Source organism: Brachypodium distachyon, chromosome 1 (genome assembly GCF_000005505.3).
Source record: "Brachypodium distachyon strain Bd21 chromosome 1, Brachypodium_distachyon_v3.0, whole genome shotgun sequence".
Classification (NCBI taxonomy): Eukaryota; Viridiplantae; Streptophyta; class Magnoliopsida; order Poales; family Poaceae; genus Brachypodium; species Brachypodium distachyon.
Window position 1 is genome coordinate 45,150,054 of NC_016131.3, and position 16,942 is coordinate 45,166,995.

Sequence of the window (16,942 nt, forward strand, 5' to 3'; positions counted from 1 at the left end):
TATCAGCATGACTCATTCTTTTATCAGAGGATTCTAGGACTAACTGATCGAACGGGAGGAAAAAATTTGCTAGAAGGAAAACTCTTGCAACATTCAACCACAGCTTGAAGGGCCAGCCAGAAATGAAACAGAGCCGGCACCATGGCAGGCAAGAAAAGGTGCACCAGATCAGGAACAATTGATAAACGCTCATACTTGCCTATTATATAAGCATACTTACTTTCTCAATTCCACTGTCTCTATTATCATTATGTATCGAGGAGAATAATCCCAGCAGGCTAGCTCTACACAAAATCGTCACTGAACCTTGTGAAGCATTGCACATTTGCACTGGATATGGGGACCAACAGGCCACTGGATTCCGCAGTCTAAAATGGGCACCAGTGGTTGACCAGTAAGAAATGCCGAATCAACAGCACTGCTAATTCTTCCTGCGTTTTTCCCTAGGAGAAACCTCAGCAGTCGACTCCACCACATCCTGCAGATCAACTGTCGAGACAGACCTCATCTGAACTGAGATCAGTTGAGTTTCAAGAGTAACAGGTGGAGAAGCAAAGGGATCCATGGCACCGAATTTTCTCTGCAGGCAATGGCAAGGCAGGTTCTTGCAGCACACGTGGTCATCGTCTCTCCTGCTCTTGGATGGAGAACTGCTTGTAACAGCTGGATATAATGACTTCCTGCAATTTGTTGTGCTGTTGGTGACATCCCCAACAGGGCTCAGCTTTTTGCTCTGCAACTCATTCTTGTTGATGCCGAATGGAAGAAGACCCTTGCGTTTCTTAGGGGATGGGTTTTCAGTATTGGCGATGTCTTTTGCAGGTTGAAATGAGGCCATATCATCCCCAGCATTTACCAAAGAACTCAACTTGCTATTGTTTGGTTTGGATACCTCTCTCCTATAATAAATAAGATGGTCAGCAGGTATATGTAAGATGAGTTCTTTGTGTAGACACACCATGTCCTAGAATCTACTACTAGTAAATATACTGGAGAGAAGGACAGTGATAAACAAATTCCAAACAGTTAGATAGGGAGAAAACATGAAGTTGCCAAGGCAGACAAGTATTAAACTATCAATACCTGCAAAAACGTACAACTCGTTACAAATAAAAAACAATAAGTGTTCACCAAACAAGCAGTCTATGTCATTCAAACAGATTATCAAATATGGACAGTCTATCAGTGATTGAAGCTATCCATGATATGAAACAATCTCTTGATATGCCTTTATTTATGGAGACAATTATTCCGGCATCACAGTACATCTGGATAACAAGAGATGAGAAAATGTTCCACGATGACGATACTACATTTATTAGCTGGAAACAAAAATTCAATGATGCACTTGCTATGGTTATCCGCCAAGCAAAGTTTTTTCTTTCTCAGTTAGCTGATTGGTTACACCACCTTGTATAATCTTTTCCCCACTTTTTGTAGATAAACTTGTAATTTTATACATGCGTAGGGCACTCTCCTATTGTATTTACCTACAAAAATGGATTAACTTGACTCCTTGTAATTGAAGAAGAAATAACTCATGTCAATCTTAACACAAGAACATACAAACACCTATAAACAACAAAGAAGGTACTCCTGCCAAAAGCTGGAATATACCAATGATATCGCACTGGCCGAATAAACAGGAATTTTTACTACCTGGAACATTTCAGTTGTGGTTGTGGATACCAAATTTACTACTCGTAGTGAACTTGGGTCTTCATGTTATGTTAATGTTGATTGAATTAGAAAAAGAACAACATGTATCCTGGAACATGTCTACATAATAAGAGCATGAAGAAACACTACTAAAAAGCAACAGCTATCCACAATAATAATAATAAAAAAAAAACAACTAGAACTGCAGAGTTTACACACTAAAGAACAAATACTCAAGCAAGGTTCATGAAAAATAGCCTGACAACAAACATAGGACAACAGTTAATTGCTTTAATTAGCAGCGATCATGTGTAGGTGCACCGACTAGCATTTGCATTATGTTAGAAAATAAATTTAACATTCTACAAATCTAGATTAAGAAATGCTGAATCACATATAGAGATAGTTTGAGAATTCGTGTTATTTGTATTCACAAAAATTTCTCTGAAAAACAATTGCCTAGATGAATTCTTAAAGGTGCATTACAGAGTTTTCAAGATCATTTATGGCTGGTTACTATTTTAAGTCAGCCAGAACAAACTAGTGTTACACTTAGTAGTTAGTACTACCAGTGTTAGGTTCAGGATAACATCATATCACAATCAACATAAGTTTTAGACTCTTGAGCATTTATACCTGTGCTTCGTTATTATGCTTGGCGAGGAACGATGCAAAGAAAATCATAGCCAATCACTGTGCATATTTATAAAAGAGCACCTAACAGTATTCTAGAAAAAAAAAGAGCACCTAACAGAACAAACAGCCAAACAGAATTCTTGACTAAAAGCACGCATCCTCATGCTACAAGCCTGTGAAACAGCTGGAAACCAACAATCTCCAAGCTATAGTACGATTATGTGAGAGATTTTTTTTTTCTTGAACACATGAGAGAGTCAATTTATCATGGATCAAAGCTACCCACAAACTGCTTTCAATACTGTGAGTTCCTCACATGACTAGCACCAACCAAAAGTTCAAGCTTCCCAACCACATTGTATATCTGGCACCAAATATTGCAAGTACTAACTACGAACTACTAAGAATAGAAAATCTTCTAAAGATCCTCAAATGCCAACCTTTGCCACTGATGATCACATCGGAAGACCTTTCAGCATGCACATTCAGGTAATTTACCCATCAAAACAATACGCACCAAATAAGTCACCTCATCACCTCGGATCACCCAAGAAATCCCCATATTTTGCAACAGAACCGGGATGAAAAACCTATTCTGTCTCACACTACTACTTTTGCCTAATAATTCTATTGCATTACTCAATCACCCAAGATTCCGCCTGAATGACGCACCCTAGTGACGAAAAATAAATGAAAAATCACTACAACCTGTATTGCTCGATAGCACCAATGTATTGCAAAACCCAACGAGACAAATTTCAGCAGATCAATAAACGAAATTCCATCTAGATTATACAAAACGACTCACGAAGAAAACTAGAGAACCAAAATTCCGGCACAACGAAGGTCGATGGAGGCGTAAGGTTTGCGGCAGATTGGGGGACAGACCTGCGGGGCAGGGCGTCCTGGAGCGCGTCCATGGTCTCCAGGGGGCCTCTGTAGGAGCTCTGCACCTCCCCATCTCCCTCCTCCGACTCCTCGCGGTGCACCGCCGCCGCCGAGCTGTCGCTACCCCGCCCCGCCGAAGAAGTGCCGCCGCCGCACGCCGGCAGCGGCGCCTGGTGGGGCACCGCCCCGCGGCCGAAACGGGCGCCGCTCTCCAGCGCGATCGGCATTGCTCTCCCCACCCGCATCCACGGCGAGCGGCGCCCTCACGCGCGCGCGCAATCGGCCGGGGGAGACGGGAGGGAGGGACTAGGGAGGAAGAAAGCCGGGGGCCCGTGCGCCGGCGTCGCGTCGCGTGTTTCTTGCTGTGGCTTTGCACCAGGTAGGTCGTTGGGGGGAGAGGGGTTTGGCAGCTCGGCTTCTGTTCGGATGACGTGTGGGTCCGGGTTTAAGTCGGAGGGCAGGTCTGGCTTACGGGGGAAGCTGGCTGTTGCCCGCATCCTAGCCGTCCGATTTGATAGTTCCCAACTGCCGTCTTCCATTACTCCGAACCTTATTTTTTCCTTCCGACACAGCTTGGGACTTGACGAGTTACTTTAGGGTCACCCGCATGGTTCTTTCCGTGCTGTTTGAACTTTGAACTATCCTCTGTCTTCCAAGATTTTTGGCCGACCTTCAGAAATTTGAGCTTTGAAATACAATCCCCAGAGAACTTCCAGAATTTGGCTTTTTAAATTTTTTGGAACTTTCAGAATTTGCTTCTACAAAAATTTCCAAAGAACTTTTGAAAGTGGTCTTTCAAGAATTTCAAGCGAACTTTCAGAAATTACAAGCTTTCAAATATTTCCAAGCAAACTTAGGAATTTGAGGTTTAAAAAACTTCCAGAAAATTTAGAATTTGAGCTTTCAAAATTTCAGAGAACTTTCAGAATTGAAGGATAAAATTTAAAACAATTCAAGAACATTCAGAATTTGAACATTCTCAGATTGCGGTGAACTTCAAGTAAACCAAATTCAACTTCCAAAAAATAGCCTTCATTATGCTTAATATGAGCCTTTTCGAATCATTGAACCGAAGATTCGAACAAATAAAATGAAAGAACATAAAAGTAGTTCGAGCTTAGCCTGTTGATGAGACACAGGGCAAATGCCTCGGTGCAGCGTTGATGCAGAGTCAGAGTGCCACTGCTCGATCTCGTCTGAGGATCAAGGAAGGAGGTCAACCCGATGAAGTCATGCATGCGTGTTCCTGAAAATTCTCACAAATTCACAGTACCAGAACATGTTTAAACACCCTTCCGAAGGCAAACTGATGTGGAAATTTGTCATGGCCGGATCACGTGGCTAGCTACTGCCGACAAATGCTGAGAGCAATGAATACCCAGGTGCCAGGGGTTTCTCTTCTTTTAAAAAATAAAAATAAAATGAATACCCGGGTGTGCTGGGCCTTGGCTAACCACTTTTATCGCTTCTTCAATAACAACGCTCGAGGTGTTAGCTTGAAATTAAATGTTATGTAAAGCTAGCCATGCTCGCCATGCTAGCTGCTTAGACCCATGTAAGAAGATGAAGAAACGGCTCAATCATATGGCTGCATCCGTGAATCTGTCCCCAACACGTGTGTATCCGGTTAATGCTGCCAACAACTAACACCGCCATTCTGCAACACCTGGGCAGTCTATGAACGAAAACATTCCGCAACACCTGGGCAGTTTATGAACGAAAACTGAATTCAGCAGAGCAGACAAGCATAGCAGAAGGACTCGCCCCACAAATGGCGGCCCCAGCGAAAAGATTCGAAGGCCCGTATTTTCCTCATGGGAGAAGCATCCTCAATTCCTCATGCATTACAACTTGAGACTCATCTACAAAATGGCAAAAGGCCCATCCAAATCAAAAAGGAAGGAATGGAGGCCCTTGCACAGCAGGCAGATGCTCATCTCCCGTGTGTGTGTGCGTGTTTGTGTGTGTGCGCACAACCGTTTTCTCTTTACAAGTTACAGATCTCTCACCATATATACACCCAAGATTCCTCGCCTAGTTTCCTATCCACATTTGCCCACCCCTTGCTATAATACAAGAATGAAAGAATTGTCTGACCGGCTGCCCCCTCTTTCATCAGCATCTGCTGATGAGCCCAGCCACGTTCCGGGCAACTTCTCTCTTGGCCTCCAATGAGACAGGCGAATCGCCAATGTACATGTCGAAGAATGCCCCTGCTCATCAAAAGACTCGTTTAAAACTACAAACAGAGAATATCATAGAGTTGATCTAACGTAGGGGGTGCTTCTTGAGATGCAACTTATGAATGCTGATCCAAGTGAAGTGGAGATATTAAGATTGCAAATAACAGTAGCTTCCAAAGGTAGCGACTAGAAGAAATGTACTCACTGCAAAGGTCTTTACTCTGAACAGCACTAATTTTCCTGCCATCAACTGCAAAGAGAAGTTCTTGTCAAGATCCACCTGGTATTACCTAGATAACATCTCGGAACAAATAAATTGATTCAGATACAGCCTACAGTACTTACTTTCCGTTATTAGCTGGCCATCAGACGTTTGAGAGAAGTCAATCTTTGTGCCCTGCAATAACATTGTCATTTAATCACTGAAGCCTGAAAGTTATTACAGAGTAAAGACTACAAAATACTGTGTTGAGCCTTACAGCAGGTATTGGAATATCTTCGGTGAAGCAAGAACCAAAGGTCTTCAAGCAATGATAATCAGTGTCAGGATTCATCTGTTGAATAAGCAAAATGCAAACCTCTCCGTAAGTTTACAGGTCTAGCCAAAAAAAAAAGTAGCAGCTGACGCAGCAAGTACCTTCTTCAAACGCAGGCCAAGTGACTTCTCGAATACACTGCAGACAATAAATAAATGTTAATTCAGTCTGGAGGATATTTTTTTTTGCAAAAAGGAGCAAACTCCCGATTTCATTAACGAAATCACAATGTACAGAGTACTTAGAGGTTTGACAAGAAAAAAAAACTCCCCTGCAACAGGCAAAACCTCCTGTGCAGGTCAGAAACACACAGCTCCAAAACTTACAGACCCTAAGGCACAATAAATATGATACTTCTTCCCATCAAAAATAAATAAATAAATATGATACTTACTCTCTCACTGCACCAATGCTAAGGCCATTGTAGTTAACCACCAACCTAACTCTGATATGAAGGTTTTCCCTGAAAAATTAAAACATGTTGTTAGCGCCAGATAAATATAGAATGTATGAGAAGTATCATGTTTCTCAGCATATTTTAACAACATATGTCTACTCCGAGGATTTAGTGATCTATGGACATGTGTGTGAAACGTGCAATCTATACACCACTAACAGAAACCATCTACTCATCAAGGCCAGTAACATATATCCAACTCAAGGAACAGTCCTTGTACCCTAACCTTTCTCGAGAAGATAGCTGGATTTTGTGGCACTACATTAGTGCATGCTAAACCATACACAGCGCACTTCAGAAAATCTATTAAGAGCATACCTCAGAAGATCATTATAGAAATCTGGGTCATCCTTCAGTTTGGTGGTTGGGACAGAAGCATACTTAGGACCCAGCTTCTCACAAATGGAATTTGGTTGCATATCTATGAAAAGATGGCATCAGAAACAAATGGAGGAATTGCCAGATAAAAAGTTTTTGTTAGCAAATAAACACAATCAGCATATTCAATTGTTTTAAACACAAATGAATACTCACATAAACCAAAAGCGTACAGATTCAAGGTTTTGACCCTCATTATTCTCATGCCTTTGAAACCAATCCCAACTAGTACCTGTAAATTTAGTTATCAAGGAGCTGTCACACAAGGCCATCAACCAAACATGAATTGAGAAGTGAGACATTACTTAGTAATTAACTGTTTTTTAGGAATACTTAGTACTCCCTCCGATCCTAACTTGTTGTCGAAATATTACATGTATCTAGACGCCTTTTAAGAGTAGATACATCCATATTTGGGCAAATTTGAGACAAGAATTTAGGATCGGAGGGAGTAATTAACTGTGACATGAAGGCTGAACCCATCCACATAACAATTGGAGTCAGTATAATATTTACTCTACATGTGCACTCTAACAAACTTGTATGGATGTGACAAAAGAAGCTCCTAAAAACAGATGGGGAGGGGGGTAATACCGTCGTAGCTGGGCTCGAGTCATTTTCGAGGATTGCGGGGAACTTGATTCCAGTTTTTGGTTCAACTGCATCTTCTTGAAAGATTGGAGTTGGCACAGCAACAGAAGGACAACTTAGTTGTTTCCCGTCCAAGTAAGGCTGATCCACTGGTCTGTTGATATAACCATCAATATTTCCCAAGGCCATCAACTCTGCAAGCATCTTCGGAGATCTTCCCCGTTCATGCAAATATACAGTGAGAAAAACAATAGAAAAATCGCAAATGTAAACGGAAATATAAATGGGAAAAGAGAGCGCATGAAGGGCGAGTAATCTGTATTGAGACTTACATATTTTCAACTGGTGGTACGATAGCAGCAAAACTAGCTACAGTAAGAAGATTGCTGGCATGCTGCTGCTCAAAATCATTCCACAGTCGTCCAAGTGTTGCATGTGCAAGCCTAGCTAAAAGCAGTTGCACAGCATGCTCTTCTTTCAGAGAACGGAACTGCAACCCCACCAGATTTTGCATGCAAGATTTCACTTGCTTTATATGTGAAAACCCGTGGAAATTTTTGGGATCATATGCTCTAGAAAACCAGATATAGAAAGCTCTGGCAAACTTCCTGAGGCAAGTGAATGCTTCCTGAACCTTCACATTTCCTGAAGAACAAATCTGCCTGCGATGTTGAAGAGAACTCCCCAACAAACTTCCAACATTTGTAACAAAATTCAACCCAAGATCATGAGACATTGGAAACTCTGGTGGAAACTTGTACATGTAGTATACCCCACCATGACCAAGATTGGTGAAAATTAACCGATCATTCTTCATACTTGAATGAATATAAGAAGTCTTTCAAGCAAGCTTGTGAATGTACGACGAGGATAATATAGTGATCTACAAATAGAGCAGAAGTAAAATGAATCAGCAAAGCAACAGCACCCAGCTGTTCAAACCAGATCAAAAAATGAGTTACTCTTCATCAACTTTAATGCTTGTTGCTGCGTGGGTAAGTTCGAGATTATTGGACCAACATTGCAAAAATTATAAAGTAACCTTTTGCTGTCTTTGGGAATACCTTCACCTTAGCCTTATGCCTATTAACTAAGAAAAGGTTCACCTGAAATAGTACTAGCAACATTCATGTTTTTTCCTACAAAACTATCACATCAACACAAAAGTCCTCCATGAGGCCATGATAGCAAGAACATATACATATCTTGATGAAATGCACAGTGCTAAGCGCAATAAATTATACTCAAACTCAGGAATTACGGCAGCCAAGCACAAATCAATGCGTCCCAAAAAATCCCCCAAGCTAGCCTTTAACCACCCCCAAAATTCTCACGATTCAAACGGCAGGCCTATTATGTTTATGTTGCTAAACAGCAATTTGAACGAAAGAGATTTATCCTCGCTGCCTCCCTCCCAAATAAACAAAATGAACACTAGCATTCACAACTCTGCCACCAAACAAAACAAACCAGGAAAGCTCAAGAAACCACCAAACCTGTCCGCGCCGCGTCGACAGATCACAGAGAACCCCGCGCCGGAGCACCCTAGGGGCAGGGAGGAACCGAGGAGAAGCTCGTGATCCCTACGGATTTGGGGAGCGCGAGATCAAAGATCAACAACCAAGCCGGAAATTCGGAGGAGATGGAGAGGCTAATTAACAAGCAAATTGGAATTCCTTGCTCGATCAGCCTCCCCAAATCCAATCTCCCACCTCGCGTCGCCTCGCGCCCGCCTCGCCTCCCGTGAGGTGAGAGGCGAAGAACGCGTGCTCCGCTTCGGGCCTTGGGCGTCGTCTGCTGCCTTCTTTCTCCCTCCCTCTCTTCTCTCCTCCCAATCAATGGCGAAATAGGGGTTCAATAAGTTGGGTTCCCTCCTTTCCACTTTTACTGGACAGTCGCGTAAACATATAATATTTTAGTATCGATCCTTTCCACGTTTAACTGGACGTACGAGTGGAGTTGTTACAGATACATGGAAGTATCGAGGGTGTTTCTTGACAAATGTCCCGACCTTTTCTTGGAAGGTGCGGGTCCTGGCTCGTGGGGAACCAAGGATATTCGGCTGGGCGATCGGACGGCCACGAGGAAGTTTTAGGTACGCGATCGGAGGTAGCCGACCGTTGATGTGACGCGACCGCCGACCGGGTGAGTTGATCCGCGTTGACCGCGGAGAAAGACGCGGACCGCGAATTCAAATCCTGGAGCACGTGTAAAATGGGCTGTTCCACACGGAGAGGCTAAATACTCAGAGGTTGGATTTTAAACGTGGTAATAAATAAAAAGTAAAAATGAAAAACAAAGATTGCCAGACTGTTTCAAGGGCTGTGTGGAAACTTGAAGAGAAGGCCGGTTTACGAGATGCCATGGTGAGTTTTCTTGTACAAGGTGGAGCTCATTATAAAATTCCTGCAAATTATAATCGATTTATACTAAATCTGCGACAAATGGATCGGAGATAGTACCACCATTTCATCACCTTCACAAGTTTCTGGATTCCGAAGGAATTTAGAAATGGAAACTCATCTGCGAAAGTGCGAGGGCCGCGTCATCCAGTAGTACAGTTCACACTCAATGCAATACTACAAGCATGCATCAGCACAGACTTTAAACTTTAAAATGAGAGTATTTATGCAACTTGATTGTGAAGAACAATGTATCATCTGCATAACCAGAGAAAGACATGAACTCTAGGAGGGTAAGGACTGACCAAAGGAGGGAATATGTTGAACACCATTAAAGTTTATTATCCTATATAGAGGGATCAGCCGGAAGAATATTGTCCAGAGGCAGTATACTGCCAAGGAGTCCATATCATCTCTAAGAGCAACACTATTGGCAACCTTTTCAAGAGCATACCACGATTCCATTATGAGGTGATCAAAGGTTCTCCTAAAAGTGAGTTTCAGAGTGTGCCCATTTCAGACCTCAACAATAGTGGAATTACATTCATTACAAATAATGTAAAGGGCCCAGAATTGGACAACAAGGGAGGAGGAACCAAACCACACATCTTCTCATAACTTTATTTTGGTACCATTTCCAACTATCCACTTATAGCCAAACTTAGCAGATTTGGCAGCTCCACATGACACCTTTTTCCAGAAGTTAGAGACACCCATAGTTTTGCTGTATAAGATATTGGGGAATGGGTGCCATACTTGTTATCTACTATTGTTTTCCAGGATTTCCCTTCACTGGAAATGTATCTTAACCCACGAAGCTAGTAGGCACAAATTAAGATCTTAGAGGTTGGGAACACCCAAACCACCAAAATCTTTTTTCATGCAGATCATAGGCTAGTTGGGCAGATGAAGTTTCCTATGGCCTTCAAGATCATTCCAGAGGCAATGCGCCATCTGAGTGTTTAATAAGCGCAGGGCCCATTTAGGGAATTTAAGAAAGGACATCAGGTAGATAGGAATGTTAGCTAGGCAAAATTTAAGGAGAACAAGTCTGCTTCCATAAGAGAGGAGGTTCCTCTCCAACCAGCAATCCTTTTAATAATTTTGTCCACTAAGAGCTAGATATCATCTTTCCTTAATTTATCATAGTGGAGAGCTACAAACATCTGCCCTGGTGGTGTGATCACCTTACTATAGGTGGATAGTTGGAAATGGTACCAAATCAAGTTCTGGGAAGATGTCTGGTTTGGTTACTCCTCCCTTGCTATCCAACTCTGACCCCTTTACATTATTTGTAATGAATGTAATTCCACTATTGCCGAGGTCTGGGATGGGCACACTCTGAAGCTCGCTTCTAGGAGAACCTTTGATCACATCATGATGGAACCATGGTATGCTCTTGAACATGCTGCCAATAGTCTGGCTCTTAGAGATGATATGGACTCCCTGATCTGACAGTATACTGCCTCTGAGCAATATTCGTCTAGCTCCCTCTATAGTACAATAAACTTTAGAGGTGTTCAACACATCTTTATTCCCTCCCTTTGGTCAGTACCTATCCCCACTGGAGTTCATGTCTTTCTCTGGTTGGTCTCTCGTAATAAAATCATGACTAGAGACAACCTGAAAAAGAGAAATATGGGGAAACGTGATCCAAAAGGGTTTTAGGCCCAATCTTTCACGGCGATCGACGAACAAGCATATCAGCAACCCAGCGAAATCAATCTGAAGTAATCCAGATCAAATCCCTTCAATTTCTCACGTCGGAACTGATTAGAATCAAATCCACCGCAGGGCATAACATCAGATCTTCAAGATCAGCAAGTAAACACGACGATATGCGCACCCAAACATTGGGACTTTTCTGGTCTATTCTTAATCTCGAAAATTCAACTCCCTTACAACGACGGCTATCAAAAACCCTTTATAGGGTGACTCTAACCCTAATCGGGTGGGATAGGGCCCACGTCACAACTACAGCCCAAAGGCTGACTCAAAGTGGTTTTAGACAGGCCCAAAAAACCATCAAACAAAAGCAAAGTAAAACACTTCAGACTTTAAGGAAATAAAAGACTCGAACAACTAAAACCCTAAACTGAACCAAACTTCAAAACTGGTGGTGTTCTAAAATTGGGCTTCACCTCATCCTTAGCGGAAATTTCAACGCAAAAAGATCCAAACTTCAGAATGTATGGAGTTGATGAAATAGCAGGGGTAGTCGATATCCTCCCTTCATCACCTGAAGAACGAGCCTTTTGTTCTGAGAAAGAACCTATACATTATTTTTTATTGTGTAGTTTCTAGAGCTATCTGGGAAGTTGTTTCTTCCTTCTTTCATAAATAGCTAGGCACCGATCTTGAGTCATGGTGGGGTATACTACATGTTGCTCCAAACTCCATTTGTTCTACTGTTCTGTGGTGTCTTTGGAAACTTAGAAATACCATTATCTTTAATCATGTCGTTTGGTTAAGTACTAACTAGCTTTGGTGATTAATTCTCCAAACTGTCCAGAAATGGAAATGTATCTACATGTGGGAAATGACGGAGCAGGTCGAGGGTTTCTATACCCTCCTCTGCTCGGTGCCGAAGGCACCCATCGCTTGGGCTGGTGCTAGCGACTTTCGAATCTACAGATGGTAGAGTTCTGCCGCTCTACCTGGCCTTGGTGATGATCTTCTGGGAGATTACGCTCGGCTCAAGATCTCTGACGCCCTCCAGTCGTCTCCGCCGAGGTGTGCTGACATGCTCGCCAGGCTCCCCAACTGAGCCCAGTATCTCCACTGGACGTCAGCAGCTCTTCCCCGCAACCCTCGCCCTTGAAGAAGAAGAAGCTGACTGTGCACTCAATCCTGACTGCTAAGCCCTGTGTAGCTCGCTGAACCGCGTGTTAGCTATAATTGGAAGTATTTCATTTTGCGCAGATGTTGCGACAAAACCTTGTTTTGCTACAATGTTCGACTGGCTTGACATGGTATTAATGAAAAGTTGGGACCGGGGACGATGTCCTGGGTCATCTGAAAAGCTAAGCGTAATTGGTCAAATAATCAAGTTTTACTTTTTGACCAAAAACTATAGAGAGGCTCCAAAGTATATATAATGGTCAAACAGGTAGTTGCATGGAGAAAAGTGGTGGAAGTAAAAGAAGGAAAAATACAAGAGATCAAGCTTAACTCAACTCAAGCATATGCAATGCACGTGATCAACCACGACATCTCGGAGGAGGCGATCCGAGACATCAAGGCAGTGTGCAAGGAGTACTTCGCGATGCAAGAGGAGGACCAGATGTGCTTCCACTTTGATGACAATGGCAAACCCAACCGCTTCTTCGTTCTCGAGAAGCACCTACGAGACCAGTGGCGCCAAGTACTACTTCGACTCAAGGACGGAGCCAGGAATTCTACATGAGGTGGGCGAGTTGGGATCAGGGGGAGGGATTAGAGACTTCACCTATTTTAAGTGATTTTTAATGAGCTAATTAGTAAATATCAAGTAAAATGAAATTTCTTGGGGGGGGGGGGGGGGCGGGGGGGCGGCCCCCCTTGACTCCATCCCTGCTTCGACTGCCTCCGCCTCTCCTCCACCTTCCCCATCGACGACAGCAAGAAGGGCAGGCCGGAGAAGCCCCAGAGGCTTCGGGAGACGTTCGAATGGTTCGCAGTGCTGACGAGGGGCATGGGGATGGAGTTGCTCTGGCTGTTGTGTGATACCATGGGGCTACCCTCGGACTACTTCGAGAGCAGCCTCGGAAGCGGCAACATGACCATGAACTTCTACCATATTCCTTGCCCAGACCCGACCGCCATGATCGGGCTCCCGCCGCACTATGACCGCATCCTCCTCAGCCTCCTCCTTCCCAGCCCCATCCTCGGCCTTCAGTTCTCCTACAAGGGTATGTGGGCCAACGTCGAGACCGTTACTAACGCTTACATCGTCAACTTCGGCCTCCCGCTCGAGGTGATCCAACCAAAATTGAATTAATTTTGGAATTTTATTTGAATTTCGATTTGAAATGGTTGGCATTTCCATGGTAGGTGGTGACCAACGGGGTGCTCAAGAGCATCAGCACCAGGTGGTGACGAACGGACGCACGCACGGAGGTCCGTGGGGGTGTTCATCACGCCGGCGCCAGACTGTCTTATCGACCCCGCCAAGGAGTTCCTTACCGAGGGGGAAGTAGGCGCGGTACCGCGGCGTCTCTTTCGAGTTCCACCTCATGCACATCGTCATCAAGGACTCTACAACGTCCTCACCATCAACAACGGAGACCAGAATGATGAGATCGAACAACAATATCCCAACAAATGCATGTGGACTGGACTTGGAGAAATAAGATCTATGGTTGGTCTTAATCTGAGTTTGTTGTATGTTATATGTCTGTGTTCAAAGGCTGTTACTTGTGTTGGTTACTTGCATCTAGTTTTTCTAGATGTAAAAAAAGTGGTACTTACATGCATCTAGCTTTTTCTAGATGTAAAAAAAGTGGTGCTTACATGTATTGTGTGGATCTGTGATGACAATCAATCAATAAAGAAAGAAAATACGTTAATAAGGGATCCATATACATATGATATCAAAGAAGTTTATTATTGCCTTCTAACTGAATACCAGTACAAAGTGTTCAAAATTTCAGAACATCCTGCACTCGTCAATTATTCATGGTCTCGAATCACGAAACAACAACAAAAACAGGGATAAGTTAATCAAGATCATACCCATCTTAACCAACGAACGACTTTCCTCAATCCTGTCCTTCTCTTGGGTTTCACACCTCTTTCTGAACATCCTTGAGATTGGTCGTAAGATTGAGCGAGGCCCCCAAATTCACAACATTATAGATCCGCATGAAATCAGAGAACACAGTGGTCCGATACCCCACGGGGTTCTCCTCGTTAACAAACCTCTCATCCGGCCCAATAACACAGTCCTCCGTGGGCATGATGAACGTGGCCACCGACGTCCGCGCCTTAACCGAATTAGTCACCGCCCGGTGCTCGACGCTCTTGAGCAAGCCATTTGTCACAACCTCCAGCTGCTGCCCGAAGTTGACAACGAAGGCATTGTCAACGGGGTTGACTTTGATCCAGTCGCCATTGCAGGCGACCTCGAGCCCGTTGACGGATCCCGGGAGCAGGAGCGTGATGAGGTTCCGATCGCAGTGAGGCGGCTGGCCGAGAGCTTTTTCCGGGTTCGGGCATGGCGGGTAGTGGTTGACGTTGAGGATCACGTCGCCGCCGGCGATGTCGCCACAGAAGTAGTCTGGCTGGAGACCGGTGCCTTCGCTTAGGAGCTTGAGTATCTCCATCCCCACGGATCTTGTCTGAACCGTGAACTTCTCAATCACGGCCCTGTAGGAGAGAAACAGAGTGCCAGAATTCAGATTAGACAGGAAATAGAGTGATTCCCAAAATTTAGACTAGACCGGAAACAGAGTCCCAAAATATATTGGGACAGACTGAAAACAGAGCAACCCCAAAATTCAGATTAGACTGGAAACAGAGTGATCAAAAATTCATATTAGACTGGAAACAGAGTCTAAGTCAAAATTCAGATGAACTGGAAACAGAGTCCCAAAAATTCAGATTAAACTTGAAAAGTGTCCCAAAATTCAGATTAAACTAGAGACAGAGTGATCCCGAAATTCAAATTAGACTGGAAACAGAGGATCCCGAAATAAATTAAATTCAGATTAGACAGTTACTAGTATTTGGGAGAAGAGATTGGAACTTGGAAAAGATGAATGGGACCTGAGGCCAAGGGGGTTGTCGGGCCATTGGTTGATCATGGAGGGGTCGAGGGGGAAAGGGCAGGCGATGCGGAGGCAGTCGCGCCAGTACTTCTGGCCGCCGGTGTCGTAGGTGACGCCGGAGAAGAGGCGGTTGGGCTTCTTCTTGTCCTCCGACAAGAGCGCCGCCTTGCCCGGCTCCGACGCCGGCAGCCGGAAGAAGCCCTCGCACAGCTCCTCCATGGCCCGCATCGTCTCCGCGGGCACGCCATGGTTCACCACCTGCAGAAAATATCACTCGCTCAATCATTATTAACTACTTCTCGATCGAGTAACACGCAATCGATTCGTTGATTAAGGATGATATATGATTTACTGAGAGTTGGAGAAGCAGGTAGAGCTAAGCTAAGCTAACCTGGAAGAAGCCGATGTCTTTGCCGGCGGCGAGGACGGCGCGGCGGGCCTCGTCGCGGGGGAGGGAGAGATCGACGACGGGCAGGGAGACGGCGGCGGCGGCGGCGGTGGAGGCCGGCGGGAGCTTGTCGGCGGCGAGGACGAAGGCGGCCGGGAGCGAAGCGTGGGACGGGGTCGAGTGGATCAGCGGCCCGGTGTTCTCCATGGATGGAATGGAAAGCAGAGCAAGTCTTACGCAACCAAGAAACGTGCGCTAGCTAGCAAAGCTTCGCCACCGTTTATGTAGCTGGTGTTGGATCGATCAAGTTCTTGCACGCACGCCACTGCTAGCGCTATAGCTAGCTAGCTGAGAATTTGCTTTCCCCGGCGATGTTCCAAGACAAGGGACTCAGGGACGCACTAGCTAGCTAGCTCCCCCAAACTGATTGATCCAATCCTGTCCGCCGCTAGCTCCACCGTGATCTATCGCCATCATGGGTGCAAGTGCCGATGATTCGTAACGGACGTGCCTGGTTTAAAGTGAAAAAAAATCAGGCCAGACATCTCAGAATTTCTGTTTGGCACGGCGTTACTCGCCTCTCTCGAGGCACCGGATCTCAGCCCAATTCTCGACATATATGGAACTCAACATGTATCCTTTTTTCTTCCTGCGCAAAATCAGAGGATTTTCGTGTATAAAAGTGAGAGAAAATATCAGAAGATTTTCAGTGTTGCTTCGATTAATAAAGACACGGATGGCCGGCCACATGTGCTTGCGAGTTGCGAGAGAGCCCAACATCATACAGGATACAGCAATCGAGGGACGACAAGAGATTTCTCTTTTTTTCTCCTCCATAGGTACCGATGATCAGATGTTTGGGTTCCACTGTCACCAAGATAACGAAATAGACATGCACTCAAAGTTATACGAAACCTACTGTCTAATGCAAGTGGAACACATAGCAACTTTTTCCCTTGGCAGTTAAAAATGAGGGGAACACCAAAATGCGACAGCGATTTTCAAGTCACAATCATTTTCTTCACACAGTCATATATGATTAAATCCAGATGACAAAGCCGAACAAAGTCGGAAAAA

At 44.3% G+C, this 16,942-nt stretch overlaps 3 protein-coding genes across 3 annotated transcripts; all 3 read right to left on the reverse strand.

The window, feature by feature from the left end:
* Nucleotides 1–82: 82 nt before the first annotated feature.
* LOC100834888 lies at nucleotides 83–4,180 on the reverse strand. Its single transcript, XM_003564089.4, has 2 exons — nucleotides 3,184–4,180; nucleotides 83–899 (listed from the first exon to the last, which is right to left on the reverse strand). The coding sequence occupies exons 1-2, from the start codon at nucleotides 3,426–3,428 to the stop codon at nucleotides 422–424; spliced, it is 723 nt and encodes a 240-aa protein (XP_003564137.2). The 5' UTR covers nucleotides 3,429–4,180; the 3' UTR covers nucleotides 83–421.
* A 751-nt stretch (nucleotides 4,181–4,931) lies between these two features.
* On the reverse strand, nucleotides 4,932–9,172 carry LOC100834584 (fatty-acid-binding protein 2). Its single transcript, XM_003564088.4, has 11 exons — nucleotides 8,825–9,172; nucleotides 7,661–8,211; nucleotides 7,332–7,542; nucleotides 6,894–6,969; nucleotides 6,678–6,780; nucleotides 6,297–6,365; nucleotides 6,004–6,040; nucleotides 5,846–5,920; nucleotides 5,712–5,763; nucleotides 5,572–5,616; nucleotides 4,932–5,396 (listed from the first exon to the last, which is right to left on the reverse strand). The coding sequence occupies exons 2-11, from the start codon at nucleotides 8,143–8,145 to the stop codon at nucleotides 5,299–5,301; spliced, it is 1,251 nt and encodes a 416-aa protein (XP_003564136.1). The 5' UTR covers nucleotides 8,146–8,211; nucleotides 8,825–9,172; the 3' UTR covers nucleotides 4,932–5,298.
* A 5,084-nt stretch (nucleotides 9,173–14,256) lies between these two features.
* On the reverse strand, nucleotides 14,257–16,545 carry LOC100834289 (2'-deoxymugineic-acid 2'-dioxygenase). Its single transcript, XM_003564087.4, has 3 exons — nucleotides 15,869–16,545; nucleotides 15,476–15,735; nucleotides 14,257–15,076 (listed from the first exon to the last, which is right to left on the reverse strand). Exons 1-3 carry the CDS (start codon nucleotides 16,070–16,072, stop codon nucleotides 14,494–14,496), a joined length of 1,047 nt encoding a protein of 348 aa, XP_003564135.1. The 5' UTR covers nucleotides 16,073–16,545; the 3' UTR covers nucleotides 14,257–14,493.
* Between the last annotated feature and the right edge of the window lie 397 nt (nucleotides 16,546–16,942).

Excerpts from the sequence above, each read along its gene's own strand:
- LOC100834888 (XM_003564089.4), bottom strand. The coding sequence starts at position 3,428 with ATGCGGGTGGGGAGAGCAATGCCGATCGCGCTGGAGAGCGGCGCCCGT. Across the intron at positions 900-3,183 it reads CAGGACGCCCTGCCCCGCAG|GAGAGAGGTATCCAAACCAA; the intron begins GTCTGTCCCCCA and ends TATTTATTATAG.
- LOC100834584 (XM_003564088.4), bottom strand. The coding sequence starts at position 8,145 with ATGAAGAATGATCGGTTAATTTTCACCAATCTTGGTCATGGTGGGGTA. Across the intron at positions 6,366-6,677 it reads TTCTATAATGATCTTCTGAG|GGAAAACCTTCATATCAGAG; the intron begins GTATGCTCTTAA and ends TTAATTTTTCAG. Across the intron at positions 6,041-6,296 it reads AGCATTGGTGCAGTGAGAGA|TGTATTCGAGAAGTCACTTG; the intron begins GTAAGTATCATA and ends TATTGTCTGCAG.
- LOC100834289 (XM_003564087.4), bottom strand. The coding sequence starts at position 16,072 with ATGGAGAACACCGGGCCGCTGATCCACTCGACCCCGTCCCACGCTTCG. Across the intron at positions 15,736-15,868 it reads AAGACATCGGCTTCTTCCAG|GTGGTGAACCATGGCGTGCC; the intron begins GTTAGCTTAGCT and ends TATTTTCTGCAG. Across the intron at positions 15,077-15,475 it reads GACAACCCCCTTGGCCTCAG|GGCCGTGATTGAGAAGTTCA; the intron begins GTCCCATTCATC and ends TCTCTCCTACAG.